Source organism: Gordionus sp. m RMFG-2023, chromosome 1 (assembly GCF_954871325.1).
Source record: "Gordionus sp. m RMFG-2023 chromosome 1, tfGorSpeb1-WG-v2, whole genome shotgun sequence".
Taxonomy (NCBI): domain Eukaryota; kingdom Metazoa; phylum Nematomorpha; class Gordioida; order Chordodea; family Parachordodidae; genus Gordionus; species Gordionus sp. m RMFG-2023.
In genome coordinates, this window is record NC_088775.1 from 78,744,645 (window position 1) to 78,765,053 (window position 20,409).

The following is a 20,409-nucleotide window of genomic DNA, read 5'->3' on the forward strand; positions in this document are numbered from 1 at the left end:
TATTTTTAATATAAGGTAGATTATCAATTATTTTATTTGCAAGTACATTGTATGTCTGGCATCCTATATTATCATTTTGAGGGCTAATGCCACAGACTTTTTAAAGTTCTAGGATCTAGCCAATGGCCTGTGATTCCATAAGCTCAAAAATATTTAATCAGATCAATTTATAAATATAAATAAGTTTTTACCTTCAGTTATGTGTTCAACTATTTCCCGTGGTACATAAATATGGTATCTCTGATAACTCTACTATTAGAGCATCTTTCATCATTTTAAAGTTATCTGCTATTTTATTCATTAGTGTCTGGCGGTATAAAATTGTTGTACCAGTGGATAGAGTTTTAATCATCATGGTAAATGATGGATTATCAAATAAGGACATTGGCTGAACTGTATAAATTATAAAATCAACAATAACTTTATCAGCCAATTTCTGAGAAATATTGTTATTTGCATTATTAATTAATTTGGTTTGAATTGAATTAGTCTTTTTGGATGTAGAGTCGCCTATACCAAAATTATTTAGATGTTTCACCATTTCTTTAAAACTCATGAACAGTCTTATAAAATAAATATTATTATAATGTAAAAATGACAATTTACCTTTAGGTGTTTCTTGAGGTTATAGCTACTGGATAGATTTGAGGAAATATTGTTTTTTACATTTTAAACAAATAAATTTGAAACCACTTTTGGTTATTTATTTATTTAATAAAATTTTCAAATCTAGGGAATGGGAAATTTGTATTATAGCTATTAAGAAAATTTTCTTCCCTGATATCTTCCATTCCATTTATATCATTGTCTGAATCACTTTTAACGATTTGGATATCCATAGGCGATGACATTTTAAATCATTAACACGTGATTTAGGTTTATAAAAAAATGTATATATAAATTAAAAATTAAATTATATTTTAATTTCAAAATTAAATAATAAAGCATAAAAATTATAATTAATAGTTTACACTTACCTTCATTATATTTTTTAAAAGTAGCGAAGTAGCGGCTGCTTAGCTACTTTCAAAAAAAGTAGCGCGCTAAAAAATTAAATAATTACAAAAAAGTAGCCACTATTAGCTATAGCTACCAAAAAAGTAAGATCGCTAATTTTTTGCGCTACTTTAACAACTTTGGATATATGCATACATTTTGGAGGGTCAGGGAGTGGGGAGAGGACTAAGGGGGATATTTTTTATTAGCTTAAAATGATATTCACAAAAAGTGATAAATTTCTGAAGGGGAGAATTTCCCCTTGCTTCCCCCCCCCCCCCGGCTACGCCTATGTTAAGGGGAGTAGAGGGTAGGCGGTTTTAATGGGGGCTGGATAAATATTTTGGGGGCTTATCTTTTAAATTTTAAATGAAATAATGCAAAATATATTGCTATTTATTATAGATCTAGTATGATACAATGATATTGCTAAGCATCGACAATATTTATATATTGCACAATCAATGACATTATTTTCCAAATAAAACTTTCCCATCCTTTTAAATGTAATTTAAAGGGGTAGACATTCTAAATCATATTCAAACAATGTACTATAATAATGCATTCATTGTAAATGAGGTGGGTTTTAATTAAATTCATGATCTAAAAAATAATTCTTTTATATTCATAATATTTTGATAGTTAGTAGTAGAGCTAAAATAATTGAAGTTATTTTTAAAAATTTATGAAAGGAATATCATTATAATTAAAAAGGTGTGATTAATAATTTAGGAATTGCGGGAAATATTTTTATAGGGTTAGGCATATGTTTATGAAGAGGATGTGAAAATCCTGTCATATGTATGCTGGACGTTAGTGTTCGTTAAACAGCTGGATTTGTAAAAAATGAGCAATTAATATTTTCACCAAAAAAATATTATGTAAGCCTATAAATTTTGCTCATAGATGGTAGAGAAGTTTAGACTTGTATTTACCAAATCTCGTGTTACATAATAATATTTTGGCGAAAATCTTAATGAAGAAATCGGGCTGTTTAACAGTTTGTGCTTTATAATACTTCATAAAAGGATACATTTTAAAGTTATTTGCAATAATTACATAACTTACGTGATATACGGCTTAGAAGTTTTGCAAATAAAAATATTTTAGGTCCTTCTTAGTTGAGATTTAGTTTTAGCCAGCCCCGGCTAAAATAAAACCCGGTCGGATTCCAATTTTTAATAAGGTTGCCTGACCTGACTCAGTTTTTAAAATTCAGTAAAATATCCTATAAAAAAAACTCGTTAATGATGAGGATTTAAGTTTCATGATCTTCTTAATAAAGCAATAAACATACCCAACCCGTTTCAACCTTGCCGAACATTGCAGATATCTAATTCTACTACAATAAATATTATAATTTATAATGACTGTATGACTGTATATAAATAATTGGAACTTTCGATATAATGATATTCATATAATTATTACAATTTTTTTAAAAAATGGTTAATAATAAAAATATTATTTAAGTAAAAAAAAAATTTCATAGTGTGTATTATATAAATCGATTTGCAAAAAGTATTCATCAAAGTATTTATTTGTGCAAAAAGTATTTGCCAATTTGTATTTATATATTTTTTTTATATTTTTTTATAGGTATTTAGTTTAGTATTAAGTATTAAGTATTTATATTTTATTATATTTTTTTTAAAATGTATATGTATTTATATTCAAATACTTTTTTTTGAAGTGTATTTATATTCAAATACTTTTTTTTGAAGTGTATTTGTATATAAATTTGCTCAAGTCTGAATCCAAAATGAGTAAGATAATTTTAAGATACTTGGAATTTAATTAGATAATGAGTTATTGAAATAAAAGCAAACTAATAGAATATAATCGGATAGATGTATTAAAGAAAAAAGAGAATTCATGAAATAAAAATTTATAAGACTTAAAATAAATTTATGCTAAACATGGAAATTTTTTTTTTAAAAAAACTAAGGGAATAATGAAATCAAAAGTAGAATTTAATAACAAGATACAGGAGTATGTGTATGAAACAGAATAATTAAATTAACAGTATTAAAAAGGTTGGGGTCTAAATTGTTTACCAAAAATAGGAATAAGAAATTTAGGAAGGAATAATTAAAAATAATAATGGGAAATTAAGAAAAAAGTAATAAAGGAAATGGAGTTTAACACTGTTAAAGACATCAAAAAAAATAAATTCGCAAACTTTTGGAACTATAATAAAAATAAATAAATGAGCTATCTTGAATATGAAAAATTATGCCAAAAATTATAATTATAAAAAAAAAAATTTAACATACGATTTCATTATAAGTTTATGATTTGCTGTTTTGAAACTTTTTGAATACTTTTAAAATGATTTTGGACATACCATAAATAAAATCATTTTTTTAAGAAGTTATAAAACCTAATAGTAAAATAAAAAATAAAAGTTTGAATCTGATAAAACACTCTTGAAAGTTGAAAATCTAAAAGGGATGAAAGAGGTGGAGGTTAAATTTGTAAAAAAAGCGTTGAAATTTTATAAACAGAAGGGGAGATTTGGAAATTTGAAGAAAAAATATAGTATCTAAAAATAAATAAGAAAGTTTGGGATTTGTTAATTAGGATATAAAAATAAAATATTTGTACTTAGATACCTTGTTTGATACAATAAATTGATCAGACCGTGTCCTGGTTTGACTTACTACTAAACGTTTGGCGATAAAACAAATCAAAATAAAGTGTCCTAGTTCAAAGGTTATTTATCCTAGGCTGAACAGCATTAAGTATCAAAATTAAGTATAAACAGGAAGTAACCTCATACCTTTAAAATTATTTTATCTTAATCCATCTTATAGGTGTATGAAAATTATGCTACGAATTAATCATATCAAAGATGGTTATTGATAAAAAAAATTACCTATCAACCTTACATTTAATAGTACAACGAGGGATGCATTGCAGGCTGAAGGGAGGGGGCTAAGGGGCTAAGCCACCCCTTGTTAATTTTATTTTTTATCGCGTTTTCCAAATTTTGGAAGGGGAGGGGTGGTTGAGCCATTTCCCCCTCTCCTCCAAACACTAAAATTTTATACCATCGTTTTTAATATAATTTTGTATATTAAATATAACAATTCTGAACTTGTTGAAAATTATATTTTAATATAATATAGGTGAATATCTACATATTGTGGTTAGGTTCAGAAATTAAACTTTTATTTTTTAAATATACCATTAATAAAAAATCAATCCAAAACTAGTAAATTTAAAAATCGATCAATATAATTTACTTATAAATAATCATGATGTCTCATGTAATATATAGCATTGAAAACGAAGATAAAAGGATAAATTTTTATAATTTTTTTTCTTCATTATAAATTTTTTGAGATATATTCTTTTTTCAAAAGGAAAATTGGCCTTAGAACTAGATGTCTGATTTGGCGAGAAGTAAATAAAAATTAGTTGCCAAAGATTCAAATTAAGTGAATATGAAACGAATGCTGGGTTTTAACAATTTATGGGTAAAGATACTTCTAATCAAGAATTTAAATAATTTCATATCTATGTGAAATATTCTGAAATACTAGCGAGTGTGAGAGGAGTTTTCATCTTATGAACTTGAACATGATAGATAGTCGAGCGAATTTGAGAGATGTCAAATTTAAGGTTCATTAAATTCAATGTTGGAGTGGATTATCCATATATCAAAATATGGAAAAGGAATCATCAAGGGGCGAATAAAATCTTTTCAAAAAAATGTAGCCCAAAAAAATGAAAGCTTTATGGGTTTTTTTAAATTTATATTTAAATATGTATACTGATACCGGTATATTAAATTTGTCACATTATTCTCAAATTATAATATAATAACGACTTATAATAACGATTTATTCATATTTACAAAAAATTTAATTTTATATATTATCATATTTTTTGTTAATATATAAAAACTATAGCCCCTTACCACACCCCCACCAAAGTGTAAAGAAATGTGTTAATTAACAATTATCAATAGATTTAAAGAGAAATGAAAACTCTTTTTAGGTAGCACGTATTTTATTTCAGGTCATATTCGTCCGTCGAAGATCTATTCCTACCCCAGGTGTAGATTCATCTATTTCCTCCTTTTAAAATACGACGCTCCTGCTCTAACAGATGCCGCAATAGTTGTGTATTATTTTCATTAGACGCATATGTGATGTGCATCCTTATTTTCTGCGTGAACTCTAATTTTAACTAATAGACTTTAAAACTATTATTCTTTGAACCAAGTCTATCTTTTTTGTATAGTACAGTTTCATTTATCAGACTAATTATAATTTTATTAAACTATTGAAGGATAATAGGAGGTTTAATCGAAATATTAGAATTGTTTATGGAAATATTTTTAGTGGATCTATAATTGTTAACTTAACAAATCAATAAAAATTTTATGCATGCCTATGCAATTTATAATTTAAATTATTCTTAATATTGTAAGCTTTGAAATACATATTATATATTATAGTATTTATATATATATATTAATAAATTATTAGTATAAATTATCTTCCAACATAATTCATCCTAATATACACATAATTATCTGCATTTATTTTTATCCAATTAATATATTTATTAAAATGTATTTGCTAATATGTTAGAATTGTTATATTTGACTTTAAATGCTGATTTTATTCTTTATGTGTTCTTAATAGCCATATTTTATTGCAGAGTTTGAAATTATTTTTAAAGGATTTTGGCATTTTTAGGAAAAATTTAATAAAAAATCTCTCATAAAAAAAATTCTGAGATTATTACTCAAGAGCAAAAAAATTCTCATTAGGGACCATAAATTTTGACCTATTTGACAAATCTATATTATTAAAACTGACTTTTTTTATATAAAAGTTTATTGTATATTATGAAGTAGATAATTCCCATTATATTGTGCTTTTTTTAGCTGGCACTGTTTTTAATAACCTGGTATCAGCCAATGTTGCTGACACCCATTTACCATAAAAATAATAATATTAATGATATCAAAGATATAATATATCAAATTATATATTGAACAAGTTATCTGGCACAACCTGTAATAACCTTTTATGAAAGAAAATGCCATAAATTTGCTTGATCATCAGCTTTAAAAACATTTTCAAAATTAGCCCATCCAAATCTGTTTGGTAGCCCAAAAATTTTTTTGGCACCAATTTCTTGTCCATATTATGTAAATTTTATTTTTTCAAATTAAACTAATATGGCAATTCAATTAAAATTAGAGTAGAGAAAACAAATGATTTGTTTAATAGTTTTAAAATTTTTGTGGATTTGTAATAAATGCTTAAAAATATACCTAATCCTAAATATAAATTTGAGGAATTTTTTATGACTATTATAATTTTCAACAAAGTAATTTGTGTACTCTCTTTTTTTCAATTCAACTTTTATCAATATCCCTATAGACTACATATTGTGGTCATATAAAATTTTTGAGGTTATATACAGAAAATTGTTACATAGACCAGTTATTTTTAGATAAGACTTGGACAAATTAGTGATAATTTTTTTGTTTACCCAAATAAGAAAAACAAAAATTTGAAATTTTTGAGACCTGATTTATTAAAAAAATGTAACCTCTTAATTTTAATCAAAGAGGCTCCAATACTCACAATATTGGTTAGTAATGTTCATTACCCTTGATAAATTATAAAATAAAAAGCCTAGTCTGTTTTACATTGAGTTTGATTTTTAAAAAATACAAATTCCAGGATGTATATTCATTTATTTTTGATAAAAAAGTCAAAAATTGTATTATTTAAAAAAACATAGGAATTTATGAATAAAATTTTTATACCATTTTATTTTTGTGATTTTTATATTTAAAGAGTATAGATATAAGAAAATAAAATTTACAATTTGAAATGGTCTCAAATAAAATAAAAAAAATAATTTTAAGCACATTACAAGTGTAGTTATGGATGCATAAAAAATGTTTAAGATGAAGAATAATATTAGTATTTTAACTCCGATATGCTCCTCATTATCATATATATTAAATCTACATAATAATTTAGTGGTTAAAAGTGTAAGGAAACAAATATTAAATATTTTACTGCTTGATTAAGAAGAATTATAGGTTAGATAGAATATACTATAAGATAGTATCCAAGGATATTTACAATTATCAATGCATAAAAATTTATAAATAAAACCGAAAAAAATGTTACAAAATAATTTACCAAAGAGTTATATATATCTACCTCAAAGGATCTTTTGGAGATGCTAATTCAATCACAAGATCATTGGATGAATTGCAAATAAATCATCCAATATATTAGATTATGTTTAACAATAATTGGCACATATGGTATTAATAATTAACAAAACTTAATCAGAATCGTTTAGTCAAATAATATTTTTATCTTTAACATCAAATAATGGCTAGTTACTTTATGATGTGGAATTCTGACTGAACTAGAATTTTTATTGGTGATAATACATAATATTCCTAATCTTTGATCAACTCCAGTATAAAAGCTTCTGTAGAAAGTTTTCCTCTTTTGACCTAGGGTAATCTAAATTTATTACAAACTTAGACCATTTTTAGACAATATTTTCAAAGCGGTTTTTGAGGAGTTTGATTTTTATTAACGATTAAATGACGTCATGGAAATTCCCAATTAACATGTATTTTTTAATATTATATTATACAAAATAATTAATCCAACAAATTATTATAATTTGTTTGGAAATAAAAACATTGCTGGACTGGAAACATGCCCCAAAAACCGCTTTAAAAAAACGTTCTATTTGGAAATGGCCTTAGACTAGAAAAAGTAGTTTTTCGTTTTATTTTAATGATAGAATCTTATATAAATTTGTTATTGGAATTTACATTAAAAAAGATACTAGTTATATATTTATGAGTATTGTTTTATCTTAGTTTTACAAATATAAGATCAAATATAATTGGTTTTTTTAAATATTATTACTAAGCTCCCGATAGGCCACTAAATAATTTCCACTTTTTAAACTGCTAAATTAATTTTAAATGATACTCAAATGGTATCTTTAGTCAGATGTTAAGTGATTTTATAAGCTACGAATTTTGATTATTAGGTTTAGTAAAAGAAATTTTTTTTAAAATTCAGATTTATTTTATTTCATATAGTTTTAAAAAATTGATTTAAATTCACACCCTATTCGATGTATCTCTGATCATTGGTTCTTTTTTAAAAAAAAAATCATCTCTGATTTGTTTTATTTTGGACACTACTTTGAAATGTTATTTTGTCTTGAATTTTAAAAATTTGTTGAGCTTAAACGTATTTTTTTTCAAATAGCTGATTAAAAATTTGATTGAGTTGTTCGGACCTGTTTTTTTTAAAAATCATACAGACTTAGTTGAAGGATCGGCTGAACCACTAAGACCGGTCCTAGCAGGGTACTTTAATTTATACTATTGATATTTTACAGAGTTTTGCCTTATAATAATCGGTATTAGCATATGGCGGAGGCGATTATTCTTATATCGATACGGCAATTTTTTTTTTAAAAAAAAATTCAATTTATTAGGCCCGGGGCTTGGAGTTATGATTTTTTTAAAAAAAGTATCGATGGTATCGGGTTGATACTTTCCCTCGGTATCGGGGCATCTCTGGTATTTTATAAATAGTATGTATATATTGCAGTCAAATCACGTGATCAGTCAATATGCCGATTGCCTTCTTCAAGTCGCGTAATATCACAAAAATTGTAAATACATTTTCGGAAGAATTAATTTTTAAAGAACTAAAATAAATGATTTAAAATTATTATATAGCACAATCATTATTTTACATGTTAATGATCCGATTTTGCCAAAAATATATTCCCTTAGGTGTATATTACTCATCCTAATCATTTCTGAGAATTTAATCTTAAAATTGCTCTCTCTCTCTCTTAAGAAATAAGAAAGAAAGAAAGGAATTTTCAATTTATATATTGGTAATACGCTATGGACTAAGATTTAAATCAGCCAAGTCAATACTGCGAATTGACTATAACATGATATATTTTCATCGCATGGATCGCATATTTAAAATTTCAAAGATATATAAAAACCTTTCCCGGCCAATATTTTTTAAGCCTTTCATATGTATCTGGTCCTTTGAGAAAAACTTTATAATCGGAATTCGTAAATATTTTAATAGATTTTTGTTTTAAAAAAGTATTACAAAATAAATAACTACGTCAAACTTTATCGATTACGATAATAAGTGATGTAAATAAAATAAAATATTAGTTATCGATTATTCTAAAAGAGAATATTTATAGTCGGTTTCCCTTTTCTTTAATTTTGATTTGTATCAAGCTGAAAAAATATTTTTATTATCAAGCTCTTCATGAACAGGTTCGGCCCGTCCGAAATGGTTAATTAAGGTCAAGTAAACCCGGTTCGGACCGCTCCTAGATCTAATTTTTTTTAATACGACCGATTGGGCCGACTAAGTAACTAGATTTATTTAGTTTTCTATACTTAAATCTGAATGTAGTTGACTCTTTTTTTTTATTGAATCTGACTGACTAGGACCTGCTTTAACCTAATGATTTGATTTCAAATTTGCGCCGAGTTTTATTATTTCTCGTATTAATAAAGAGTCGTTGACCGACAGATTCGAGTTTGGCAGACATATCTTGGATATTATTTTTTTTAAGAAATTGGAATTGTACTAACTCGGACCTAATTTTTTAAATGCCGGAGTCGGGCTGGACCCAAAAAGCAAGTCTAGCAAAATGGTCGACTTTACACACCCTCTCCACCATTTTTCAATTTCCCCTTGAACCTTATTTGATATTTTTACCCCACTCCCTTTACCAAAGAATATTACAAAATTTTTGGACCAAAAAAACTCTAAAGGAAATGTGAAAGCTTTTTTTTCAAGGTATGGTATTCTTAGGATACGTCCCGTCCTGCAAATGAACGACAGGACGCATTTTGACACTATCTTCTCCTACTGTTTTTGTAAACTCTCTCTGGCTCTAGCACAAATTTTTATACACGTCACATACTTATCTGAGCACCCTGCGATAGTCGTTACATTTCCATTTTATTTTCTGTGATCCACGAAAATGAAAATTAATTACGAAAAAAAATATCCAAAAGCTTTTATGCGATATCAACACAAGGAAAAGTTATATTTTCAGTTATTCTCTTTATGTGGTGAAAGAACTAAGAATCTTTAGACTTATCTATTTAGTGTGGGATTTCTTAGTTAATATAAAATAATTTAGCAAAGTTTCTATAAATTAGACATATCTGAGGCATGTTATCGAAAATATGATATATGAAATTACAATCATTTACATAATTTTCTCAGAAAACATCAGCTGGTTTTCACATAAATATAAACCGCCAGCAAGTCTTTATGTTGAAATCACTCTTGTTCACCTTAAAATATATCTTTAAAAAAAATAAAGGACTCATATTTATGTTCGTAATTTGCACCCTACCCAAGTTCAGCCAATAATTTTAGCATTTATTAACTGAATTTTGACGCACAAATGGTGGATGGGAGACCGCGATTGTACCCTACCTGTTTTTGCTACTTTCGGTTGACAGTTTGTATTTTTTATATCCAATAAAAACACCCTTTTAGTTTTAATTGGTTTTGATTGATTATTTAATATGAAATTGAAATGATTTAATACTAAATGTAAAATTCAATTTTTTTTACTAATTAATTAATAATATCGAAAATTATTACTTCTTTTGAGTAGTGCTCTTAATTTGGCGTTTTTTTTCTTTCACAAAACGCAATTATCAACGCGACTATAATAAATGCTAAATTTCGATTTTCTTCGAATCCTATTGGCCTTTTTGTTGGCTTCTGGAACTTATTTTTCATCTTATACAATTTGAATTACCTAATCATAATAAGGATTATTTCAATTTAATTTGTTAAGTTTTTTATATTTATAAAAATAGTATACACACAAAACCAAACACCAATTATTGATTTTCCTTAAAAAATATATAATAATTTAAATATTTTTTATCAATATATTTTAAATTATAGTGAAGTGAGATAAAAATTATTTTTTTATAATTGGAAATGAAATTCCATTTGGTATGAAAAAACATTTGAAATTGCCATGGCCAAATAATAACCCAACGTCTATTTTACCAAATTTTATAAACATGAACGTTACTAAAAAACCCTTTCCGCGATACTTTAAATGAAAGCATTTACTCGTTACTTTAAAGTAACGCGTTACCCTTTCAATACTTCCACAGAGATTTGCGAATCTCCTTTTTAAAAGGCGCGCGCTTCTGCTTCAAGCACCGGCGCTTGATTATAATTTTTATGAGATAAGATACACAAAATAAAATATTTGTTTTATCCATTACATGTTTTAAATCATAGAAAATGATGCATCCAAAAAATTTATAATCATTTATTTGCTTCTAACAAGCAGTAAATTTTTTAAATTTGATTCTAGCATTTCGCTTAAAATCTGTTTAGTAGCAATATTGAACAAATCATCAATAGGGAGCACTTACAGGGAAAGGGGATGTATTTTATAAAAATGTATTTTTAAAAAAATCATTAGAATTAACAAATATATTTATTGTTATTGTTTGTTAAAAATATATTTGTCTAGTATAATATCCTGATAATAAATTCTATTGAATCCAAAAAAATATTCTAAATCATTGGGTGTATTTCAAGACATTTTTTGGTTAGGAATTTGTTTTCTTATAAAATTAATTAATTAATTTTTTAATTCTCTATTTTTATCCCAGCTTATTTATTACCAATTTTCAATTTGAATGTAGAATGGATAATAGCAGCAATGATACTATCATTATTAACTACTGAAAATCTAAAGTTATTTAAAAATATATAATTTATTATTAGAAAATTTTTGTGAAGTCTAGAAATAGTTGGAGTTAAAAACCCCTCATCTTTAAGGTTTTTGCCAAAGGCTCTATTGCTTGAAATTTATTCATTTCTAAAGCTAACGATTATAATAAAATTTGGCTATATTCTCTAATGTTCCTGAAAGTTAAAGCATCTAAGTCCTATATTATCACATTTATCAAGATCTTTTAGTTTTTAATATTTTATTTAAGGATACCGTGAATTCATAATATAAATTTCATCTTGTGATATTTGGACATATCAAATATCTCCACAATTTTTTAATTATATTGTCAGTAATTTTGTTTAGTCCATAAAGACTGACACTTTGAAATAAGCTTTGGATATTATTTTAATCCTTATATTTTCTAAGCTTCCTCATCAACTGTGGCCACTAAATTCATATGGCAGGCACAGAGTAAATGTTGTGATGGAAAGTCATAACTTTCTGCTCTGTTAATTTGTAATCGATATCCAAAATTGAAAATCTTTATCCATTTTCAGAACTTTATTTTCAAGCTTTATACCTATTTTATAAATGAAAAATACTTCTTGTAGAATAGAAATTTTATTTTATCCATTTAAATAGCTTCCGTGTTTATTTATAAAACGATACAACAACCAATCATTCATGGTTTTTTGTTTTATAATTTGATTTAAAATATGGCGAGAACGAAAAAATATAAAAACTCGGATCAACATATTATATAATTAAATATATTTTCATAAATTCAAATAAAGATTAATTTTTTTAATTGTATCCAGCAAATATATTTAATTTAGATTATTTTCTAAACAATTTATACAATAAAACTTAAAGCAGCGGAGGAATGGCACACATTTGCTCCATCCCAAAAAAGGAGCTAACTCTAGCTCCTTAAAAAAATGGCACTAGAGTTTGGAAGTGGAACTCTAGGATCCGCTAGTGACCCGGTAGCAAAAGTGCTGAGAATTTATTAATATGTTAAAATATTATTGGAGTCTTAAACCGGAAGTAGAACATGATTCCTCCTCAAATCTAAAAAACGAGAACCTAGAGCCTTTTTTTAAGTTATTAGAGCCAGAAATCTACTTAGTCCGCGTTTCAAACTCTGCATTTAAAACATCTACTTGATTCAGAATTAAGTTTATTAATTCTGAATCAAGTAGATGTTTTAATCCGCGTTTCAAACTCTGCATTTAAAACATCTACTTGATTCAGAATTAAGTTTATTAATTGAGTCAACGCTTCATTACCTGTGTGATGAACTATAAATGTTTAAATACATATTTAATAACACCATTTATAAATAATTTTGAATAATTTATAAATAATAAAACATTATTTTTATCACTCTTCCTCCCTCTCTCCCCACTATTAAGATCATTTAATCTTGAAAAATGTGGCTTTGCAAAATACAATTTCTGGATTAATTGGCCCTAATATCCAGGATCCGAAAAATAAGCCTCTTTAATTTGCCTCTACCGCGTGTTCTTCACAACCTTATATTGAGGATCTAAAGTAGCAATGACGAGTGACGACGCGATGCGAAAAGAGTTGCAGGACCTTCACTTGAAAATGAATCAAAAGACCGATGAGGTTATATATATATATCAATAGAAATAAAGTATAATTTAAATGAAGTAAATTTTTACTTATTAGAATTAATTGTTAAACCTTAATTTTTGATGTCATCATAAATATGCGTGCATATTAGATCTCAAAAAACTGAATAATTCTTCGTATAAGAATAATTCGAATAAACATGAAAGTCTCCTATTGAAAGTTAAAATTTGAAACACGGACATTTTTTATAATATCGTTTTTTAAAAAAAATAAATTCTTTTCTAATAAATCGAATCGAATAATATATTCTTCATATTAGACAAATACGAATAATATTCATCAACGAATCGAATATAATATTTGATTTTGCGAGGTTCTAGACCAGATTATATTTTAGTAAAGAAAGGTTTAAAAATTATGCTAATTTTATAAATCTTTTTATAATCCAAGAATTTTCTTATATATGATTACATTAGATAAAATGTGATATCTTTTTAATTTCGAATTTATAGCTTTAGAAATAGGAATTAATGAATCAATTTTAAGTTTACAAGTTTCAACATTATATTATTGATTTATATTTGTGTATGGTGAGAGGGTTGCAAAATTTTTAAAATAATTTTATCATTATGACACTGATATATTAATTCTAGAATTTTTTGAAAGATAAACTTATTATTTAAACAAAAATCCAAATTCGATGAATGAAAAAAACCACATTTCTATTCCCTCATTTTTTTTAAAAATATATTTTTTCGCTAATTTAAATTTAATACTTGTTGGTCACAATCACAATATAAATATAGAGTTATGAATAATTCTGCCAAAATTTATAGCTTTATCTGATAATAATTAAAAGATAGGATGAAATCTTGCAGACAGGCAGATGTGCCTTGCATGATCTAAATTCCAAACTCAAATTTTTAACCTATTTTTTTTAATGTATCAGATCTTTAAATAAAATTAAAGAAAAATAAGTGTAACCATAGATTTTTCTGTCGCCCGGTTATCGTTCTTAGTAATTTTTGAAAAAGATAGAGCTATTATGCTTCTTTAAAATAATCGGTTGATTATTATTGTCGTCTATGTTTACTTTTTCCCCAAATTATTTTTTCCCCGATAAATCAGTTCTTTAATTACTATCTCCTAAAACACTAAAAATGTGACAAAAAAATGAACTAGAATTATTTTTATTCATATTATTATATTTTTCCATGCCTTAATTTGCAAAATAATATCGTATTATGGTGTTACATATCCGTGAAACCAATAAGAATTACAAATATCTAGTCACGTGATTTCAAAAATGCTGCCATTTCAAAAAAATGGTAAATTTTTAGGAACACTCTCCTGAACGGTAAGCGGAAAATAATTCCCCGGAGAACAAATCCTTGGAAAATAATTACCCGGAAAAGTATTCCCCTGGAAAAAAATTCCCATAGAAAATAATTTCCCGGAAAATATTTCCCGGAAATAAATTCCCCATTTTTTAGATTTTAAATTAAATATAGGGGAAAATTAATCCCCGGAAAAAATTCCCCGAATATTTTTTTAAATTATCAAAAAATAATCCCGCCGCTAAAATAACGAAAATATTTCTAAAAAATTATATTAGTATTTTCTGAACGCTGAGAGTATTTCTATTTTAATTCCAAAAGGGCAATATTTAAATGAGAATTGATAAATCGGTTGGTAGCTTTTATATTTTATAATTTAGTAGATAGCATAAAAAGTATAGATTTGTGACGATAGATTTTTATAGAAATATATGAAAATTATGAAAGAGGTTTTACAATTTAAAATTGAAAAGAAAAATGTGAAAGCAAATTTTTCCCTAGAAAGAGAAAGGTTATTTCTATAATCCACTTTTCATCCAGACTTGAATAGATATTATGAAAACAGGTAATTAAACCACATTATATTTACCATGAAGAGGGGATGAAATAGCCGTCGACATGGGCAACGGCCAATGGAGTATTGGGACATACACTCCCAAAAAAAATCGTCGTTATTCAACGAAACAAAATATTTAAAAAAAATTTATGTATTGATTTTTTAGAGAGAAGGGACTTGCCTAATTTTCTCTCTTCGATTGGAGAACATATACGTTCTAGAATTGTTTCATTAATATAATTTATTATTCCATAGATCATTTAATAAAATTATAATTATTTCTTTTCTGTAAATTTTAAAAAAAATTCATAAGCAAAATAATAATTGCTAGATTCGAAAAATATAATACTCACTGCTGATAAACCTCTGGATGTATTTTGATTAAAATGGTCAGCATTTTTCAATACTTTTGTCAGTATTTAATTAAAATTGGGCAGTAAAAAATATAATTTTGCAAGTATTATATTGATTTTATATTCAGTCAGTTAAATTCTTAAAGTAGGTAAATACTTCAGTAAAATAATTTTTATCAAATAGAGGGGATCAGATTTAATTGAAAATTTCCTATTTCGCCACAGAATTTATAATTATATTATTTGTAACTTATCTTTATAAAAACAAAAAAGGACCCTATTTAAGAGTTAGTAAATTGTGAAAAGCCCCTTATCTCCAACTGATATTTAAATTTTTAATATATTTCTAAAAAAATGATTAAAATTTGTGTATAATTTTTTGTTAAAAGTAAAAGATTTTCAATAAACATCTAAAAGTTGATGAAAATGTGTAAAGGTGAACTAGATTTATTTAACTTTCGTTTTATTATATAAAACCTCAAATCCTCGAAGGAATTTGACTTTAAAAAACATTTCTATTAAATTAAATAGTGCAGAGCAGATCCGGGTCAAAAAATGATATGAATTTATGCCGGGCCAAAATAAAAAATCAGAGCTGGCCATTATCATTACTTAACTTATAATAATATTTAGCTTAATATTACAGAGACTAGGTAATTTTTGAATTTATAAATCCGGGCCAAAATAAATAATCTGAGCTGGCCATAATATTTTGCATAATATCAGAGAGACTAGGTATCCAATTCGTTTATTTTATAAATATTGCTTTGTTTAATTTTCACTAAACCTGGGTTCGGGATAAGTCCATAACATTATACATTATATTTATTAGTATTAATTAATAATTTAAGTTTTTGTTAGGTTTAATATTAATCACACGTACTATTTTATTTTGAAAATTTTTATTTGGAAAAATTTTACAAGAATTTTTGACGATTTTCTCAAAAAATATTTTAGGGATTTTTTTTCTGGGGATATTTTTTCTTATATTGTTAATTTTATAAAAATAATTTAATATTATATAGGAATTAAAAAATGGGGAATTTTTTTCCGAGGAAATTATTTCCGGGGAATTATTTTCCAGGGAATTTTTTTCCGGAGATTTTTTTTCCGGAGAATTATTTACCTGGGAATTATTTTCCGGGAAATTTTTATTCTAGGGAATTTTTTTCCGGGGAGTAATCTTCCGGGGAATTTTTCCCGGGGATTTTTTTCCGGGGAATTATTTTCATAGATTCCTCCTGAACAATTGGGATAATTGTATATACTCTGCATTCACAGTTAGAGCGTATTCGCGACGAAGCATACAAAAATTAAAGTAAAATCAGCCGGCGATTTACACAGTTACTTCCGGAAACAGATTTATATTTTAAAACAAGAATTCCATAAATTTTGCAGGGCCTATGATCTCGAGCTCTTGGGCTGAGTTGGAAATTAAAACCATATAATTTTCTATGTTAATGTAGGCAGGGTTGGGCACATTACTTTACAAATATAATGGTTTACCGTTACTTAAAAAAAATATATCGGTTAAGTTACTCTCGTTACCTTAAAAAAAGTTAACGGTTCCGTTACCTTTATGCGGAACATTTAACGATTACAAAAGCTTTTCATTACCTAAATATTTTTAGCATTAATTTTTTAACTATAAAATACACACTTGTTTATTTATATTTTTTTATCGAATTTATATAACAATTAAATAAAGTTTAAAGCATTTGATAAAATAACCAATTTTCCAAATAGAAATATTAAATTTGCAAAAGAAAAAAGGAATTTGACGGGAGCGGAGGATTATAAATATGTATTATAAGTTACAAGGAAAATATCTTTGATTATCGGATATTTATACAGCACTTATTAATTGCAAATGATGTCATGAAGATATAAAAATTACTTTAATCTCGACATCATTTAAACCAACTCAGAAAATGAATAAAAATTTCATTGATTATCGGATATTCATACGGTTTTCATGGTTCATGAAGATATAAAAAATTTCAATCTCTACATAACATTTGAATTATTTGTATAATTCTTTGTAAAAGTGTATGCGCTTGCATCTGGCAGATAGGCTTAGAGATAAGCACAGGTGATTTTATCTCTAATAAAATTGCTATTGCCATCAAAAGGTTCTGTATTTTTATTAGAGGATGATAATCCCCAGCGTAATTTATGGAATGGGAAATTGTAGAAAGAAGTCGATGTTAAATATTTTTTCATAAATTTTTTCCTAGTCATTGGATATAAAAATAATGAAATGAATGAATAATAATATTATAATAAAAAATTATAATAGAATAAATGCGAACCCATCTTTATTGAATCTAAAAATAATTCAGCAATAGCTTAGCTCTGGTGTTTGAAGTGACATTAATTATGTTACAAATAATATTGGTACTAAATCACCATAATAGCAATTTTCATCTTTTTGAAACTTATATAATGCTTCGGCAATAGATGCTAAAATGTTAATGTATTATTGCAAAAAATCAATTTCTTTTTCTTTAAAAACTGGAAAATTTAGTATGCTTTCAAGTTTAGATTTTTTAGCAAACGGCACGATGGCATCATACAAACTTTTCCAGGCGTTATTAAATGTCATCCTACATAGTCGTATGTAATGACTATTTGTAACTTTTTTCCCAACCCTGAATATTTATCATTATCAATCAACACACAAATTTTTTAAATAATCTGAAATGGCCAAGCCAAAAGTTATATTTATTGCTGAAAATTCAACATTGCACCTATCCATACTATGAATGTATTTATGATAATTTTTACCCATATGCTGTCTAAGTTTTTTTAAAACATTTTATTTTATGCATTTTGGTATCTATTGGAGAAATATATCCAATTTTTCTATAGTTATCTCCGGTTGTAAATATAATTAACTGATTTTTACAACTAAATTTCATGTCTCTTTCATCATTGTGTCATGGTAGATATTTAAAATTGAATCAGGTACATTTTATCAAAAAATTTTTTATTTGAATGTCCAGCCCATTTTTGCTCCTCCGTATACTTGAAAACTACATTCTATAGAAACACCAAAAATATATAATTTTATTTTTAATATAAAATTTTCCTCAGGATATTTGATCATTTACTTTCAGCCAGCCGTTTTAACAATTGAAATTTTCTAATATTTATTTCTCTGTATATCTTAATAGACTGAGCTCAAATTGTAAATTTCTTACATTTTTTAAAATTATAATATTTAATATAATACCACAATAATTATATAGTCATTACAAAAGCATTGGTGACGCTTTAAAAGTAACCTATTTTTAAGGAATCTAGGAAAATGATTCCCCGGAAAAAAATTCCCTATTTTTAAGAATTAAAAATTACAAAATTAATAAAATAGGAGAAAAAAATTCCCTATAAATATATCCACGAAATAAAAATCCTCAAATAAAATATTTAAAAATTTTGAGAAAATCAATTCCGGGGAGTTATCTTGAAGAATCATTATTGGGGTTTTTTTCCGGGGAATAATTTTCTTTACCTTGCACGAATATAAAATCCATGACATACGCTTAAATCAATTCAATACCCCATAGTCCCTTACAATATCACGAAATATTATATTATGTATAAATTAAGTTTTGTATTTTCATCCAATCTTGTTCCGCTATTTTTAGCTCATCACATCATTTGTTATCTTATCACTTGGATTATTCAAATGTTCCTGGTGCTATCTAATTTGCCCATATCACACATCGCCTTCCTTGTTCATCGTATTATCTTAAAGTTTACTGGAATATCTGATTGACGTACATCTCCTTATTCCTTGTTTGTCATATTGTTTATTCTGATGCAATTATTCTTGTCGTCTATTCTGAAAATTTGAACAAATTATTATGATATATTTATAAATAATATTAATTATATAACTATTTTTTTGAGATCGTCAACATCAGATAAACTGGCTATTTTTTTAAAACTCCTTTTTATAAAATATAATACCTCTATCTCGTCCAGTTCTCCCGTTAAGAGACTATGTGGTTTAAAAGGATGTTTGGAAGAAAAAGAATGTTCTTTGCTAGATGAAAACTTTTGAGAGACTATTAATATTTTAAATTTTAATAGAGTTCATTTACGATTATTAAAATAAATAATAATTGGGACTGATTTTAATATTTTATCGGCTCTTAAGGAAAAAAAATTTCGGCATAATTTTTAAAGAATCACTTAAGTAGCGTTGCTACATTTAAAAAATAATTAGTAATTATAGTGCTCTATTTTGTCGAGTCGGTAGAATTTATTGTAGCTAAGCTCCTTTTTGGGGAAAGTAGTTGTAGCTTTAGCACTCTACTTTTTAAAAGTAGTTTTAATTGCACCGAAATTTATTATATATTATTTTCATTAATAATCAAATCACATTGATAAAATATTAAATTATTGGTGATTTCTTTCAATTCTCCTATTATTTACAATTCCTTACAACATTTTATTAATTTATTAAAAAATTGATTGTTAAATTATACAAATATCAACCTAATTTATTTGGGTCCTTCCCTTCCTTTTTTGACTTTATTTAATACAAGTATTTACTTCCTTCCTTTAATTTCCTCCATCACATCTATATTTTTCTAGATTAAATTTTTCATATTTCATTTCTCATATTATCTTTTAAAATAGCAGTCTTGTTAACGCTTCTTTTTAAAAGTAGCGACTCCCGCTCCCGCTCCTACCTTCTCAAAAGGAGCGAACTCCCGCTCCCGCTACTACATATTAAAAGGAGCGCTCCCGCTCCAACTAATGG

General features: G+C 26.1%; 1 protein-coding gene across 1 annotated transcript in view; it reads left to right on the forward strand.

Annotated features, from left to right (window-relative positions):
* The first annotated feature begins 5,335 nt into the window (after positions 1–5,335).
* Positions 5,336–20,409, forward strand: part of LOC135922517 (synaptosomal-associated protein 25-like) — a 35,241-nt gene continuing 20,167 nt past the window's right edge. Inside the window, exons 1-2 of the mRNA XM_065456882.1 lie at positions 5,336–5,432; positions 13,206–13,422. Coding sequence (XP_065312954.1) covers positions 13,351–13,422 — 72 coding nt within the window. The 5' untranslated portion in view covers positions 5,336–5,432; positions 13,206–13,350. The remainder of the gene's footprint in view (positions 5,433–13,205; positions 13,423–20,409) is intronic.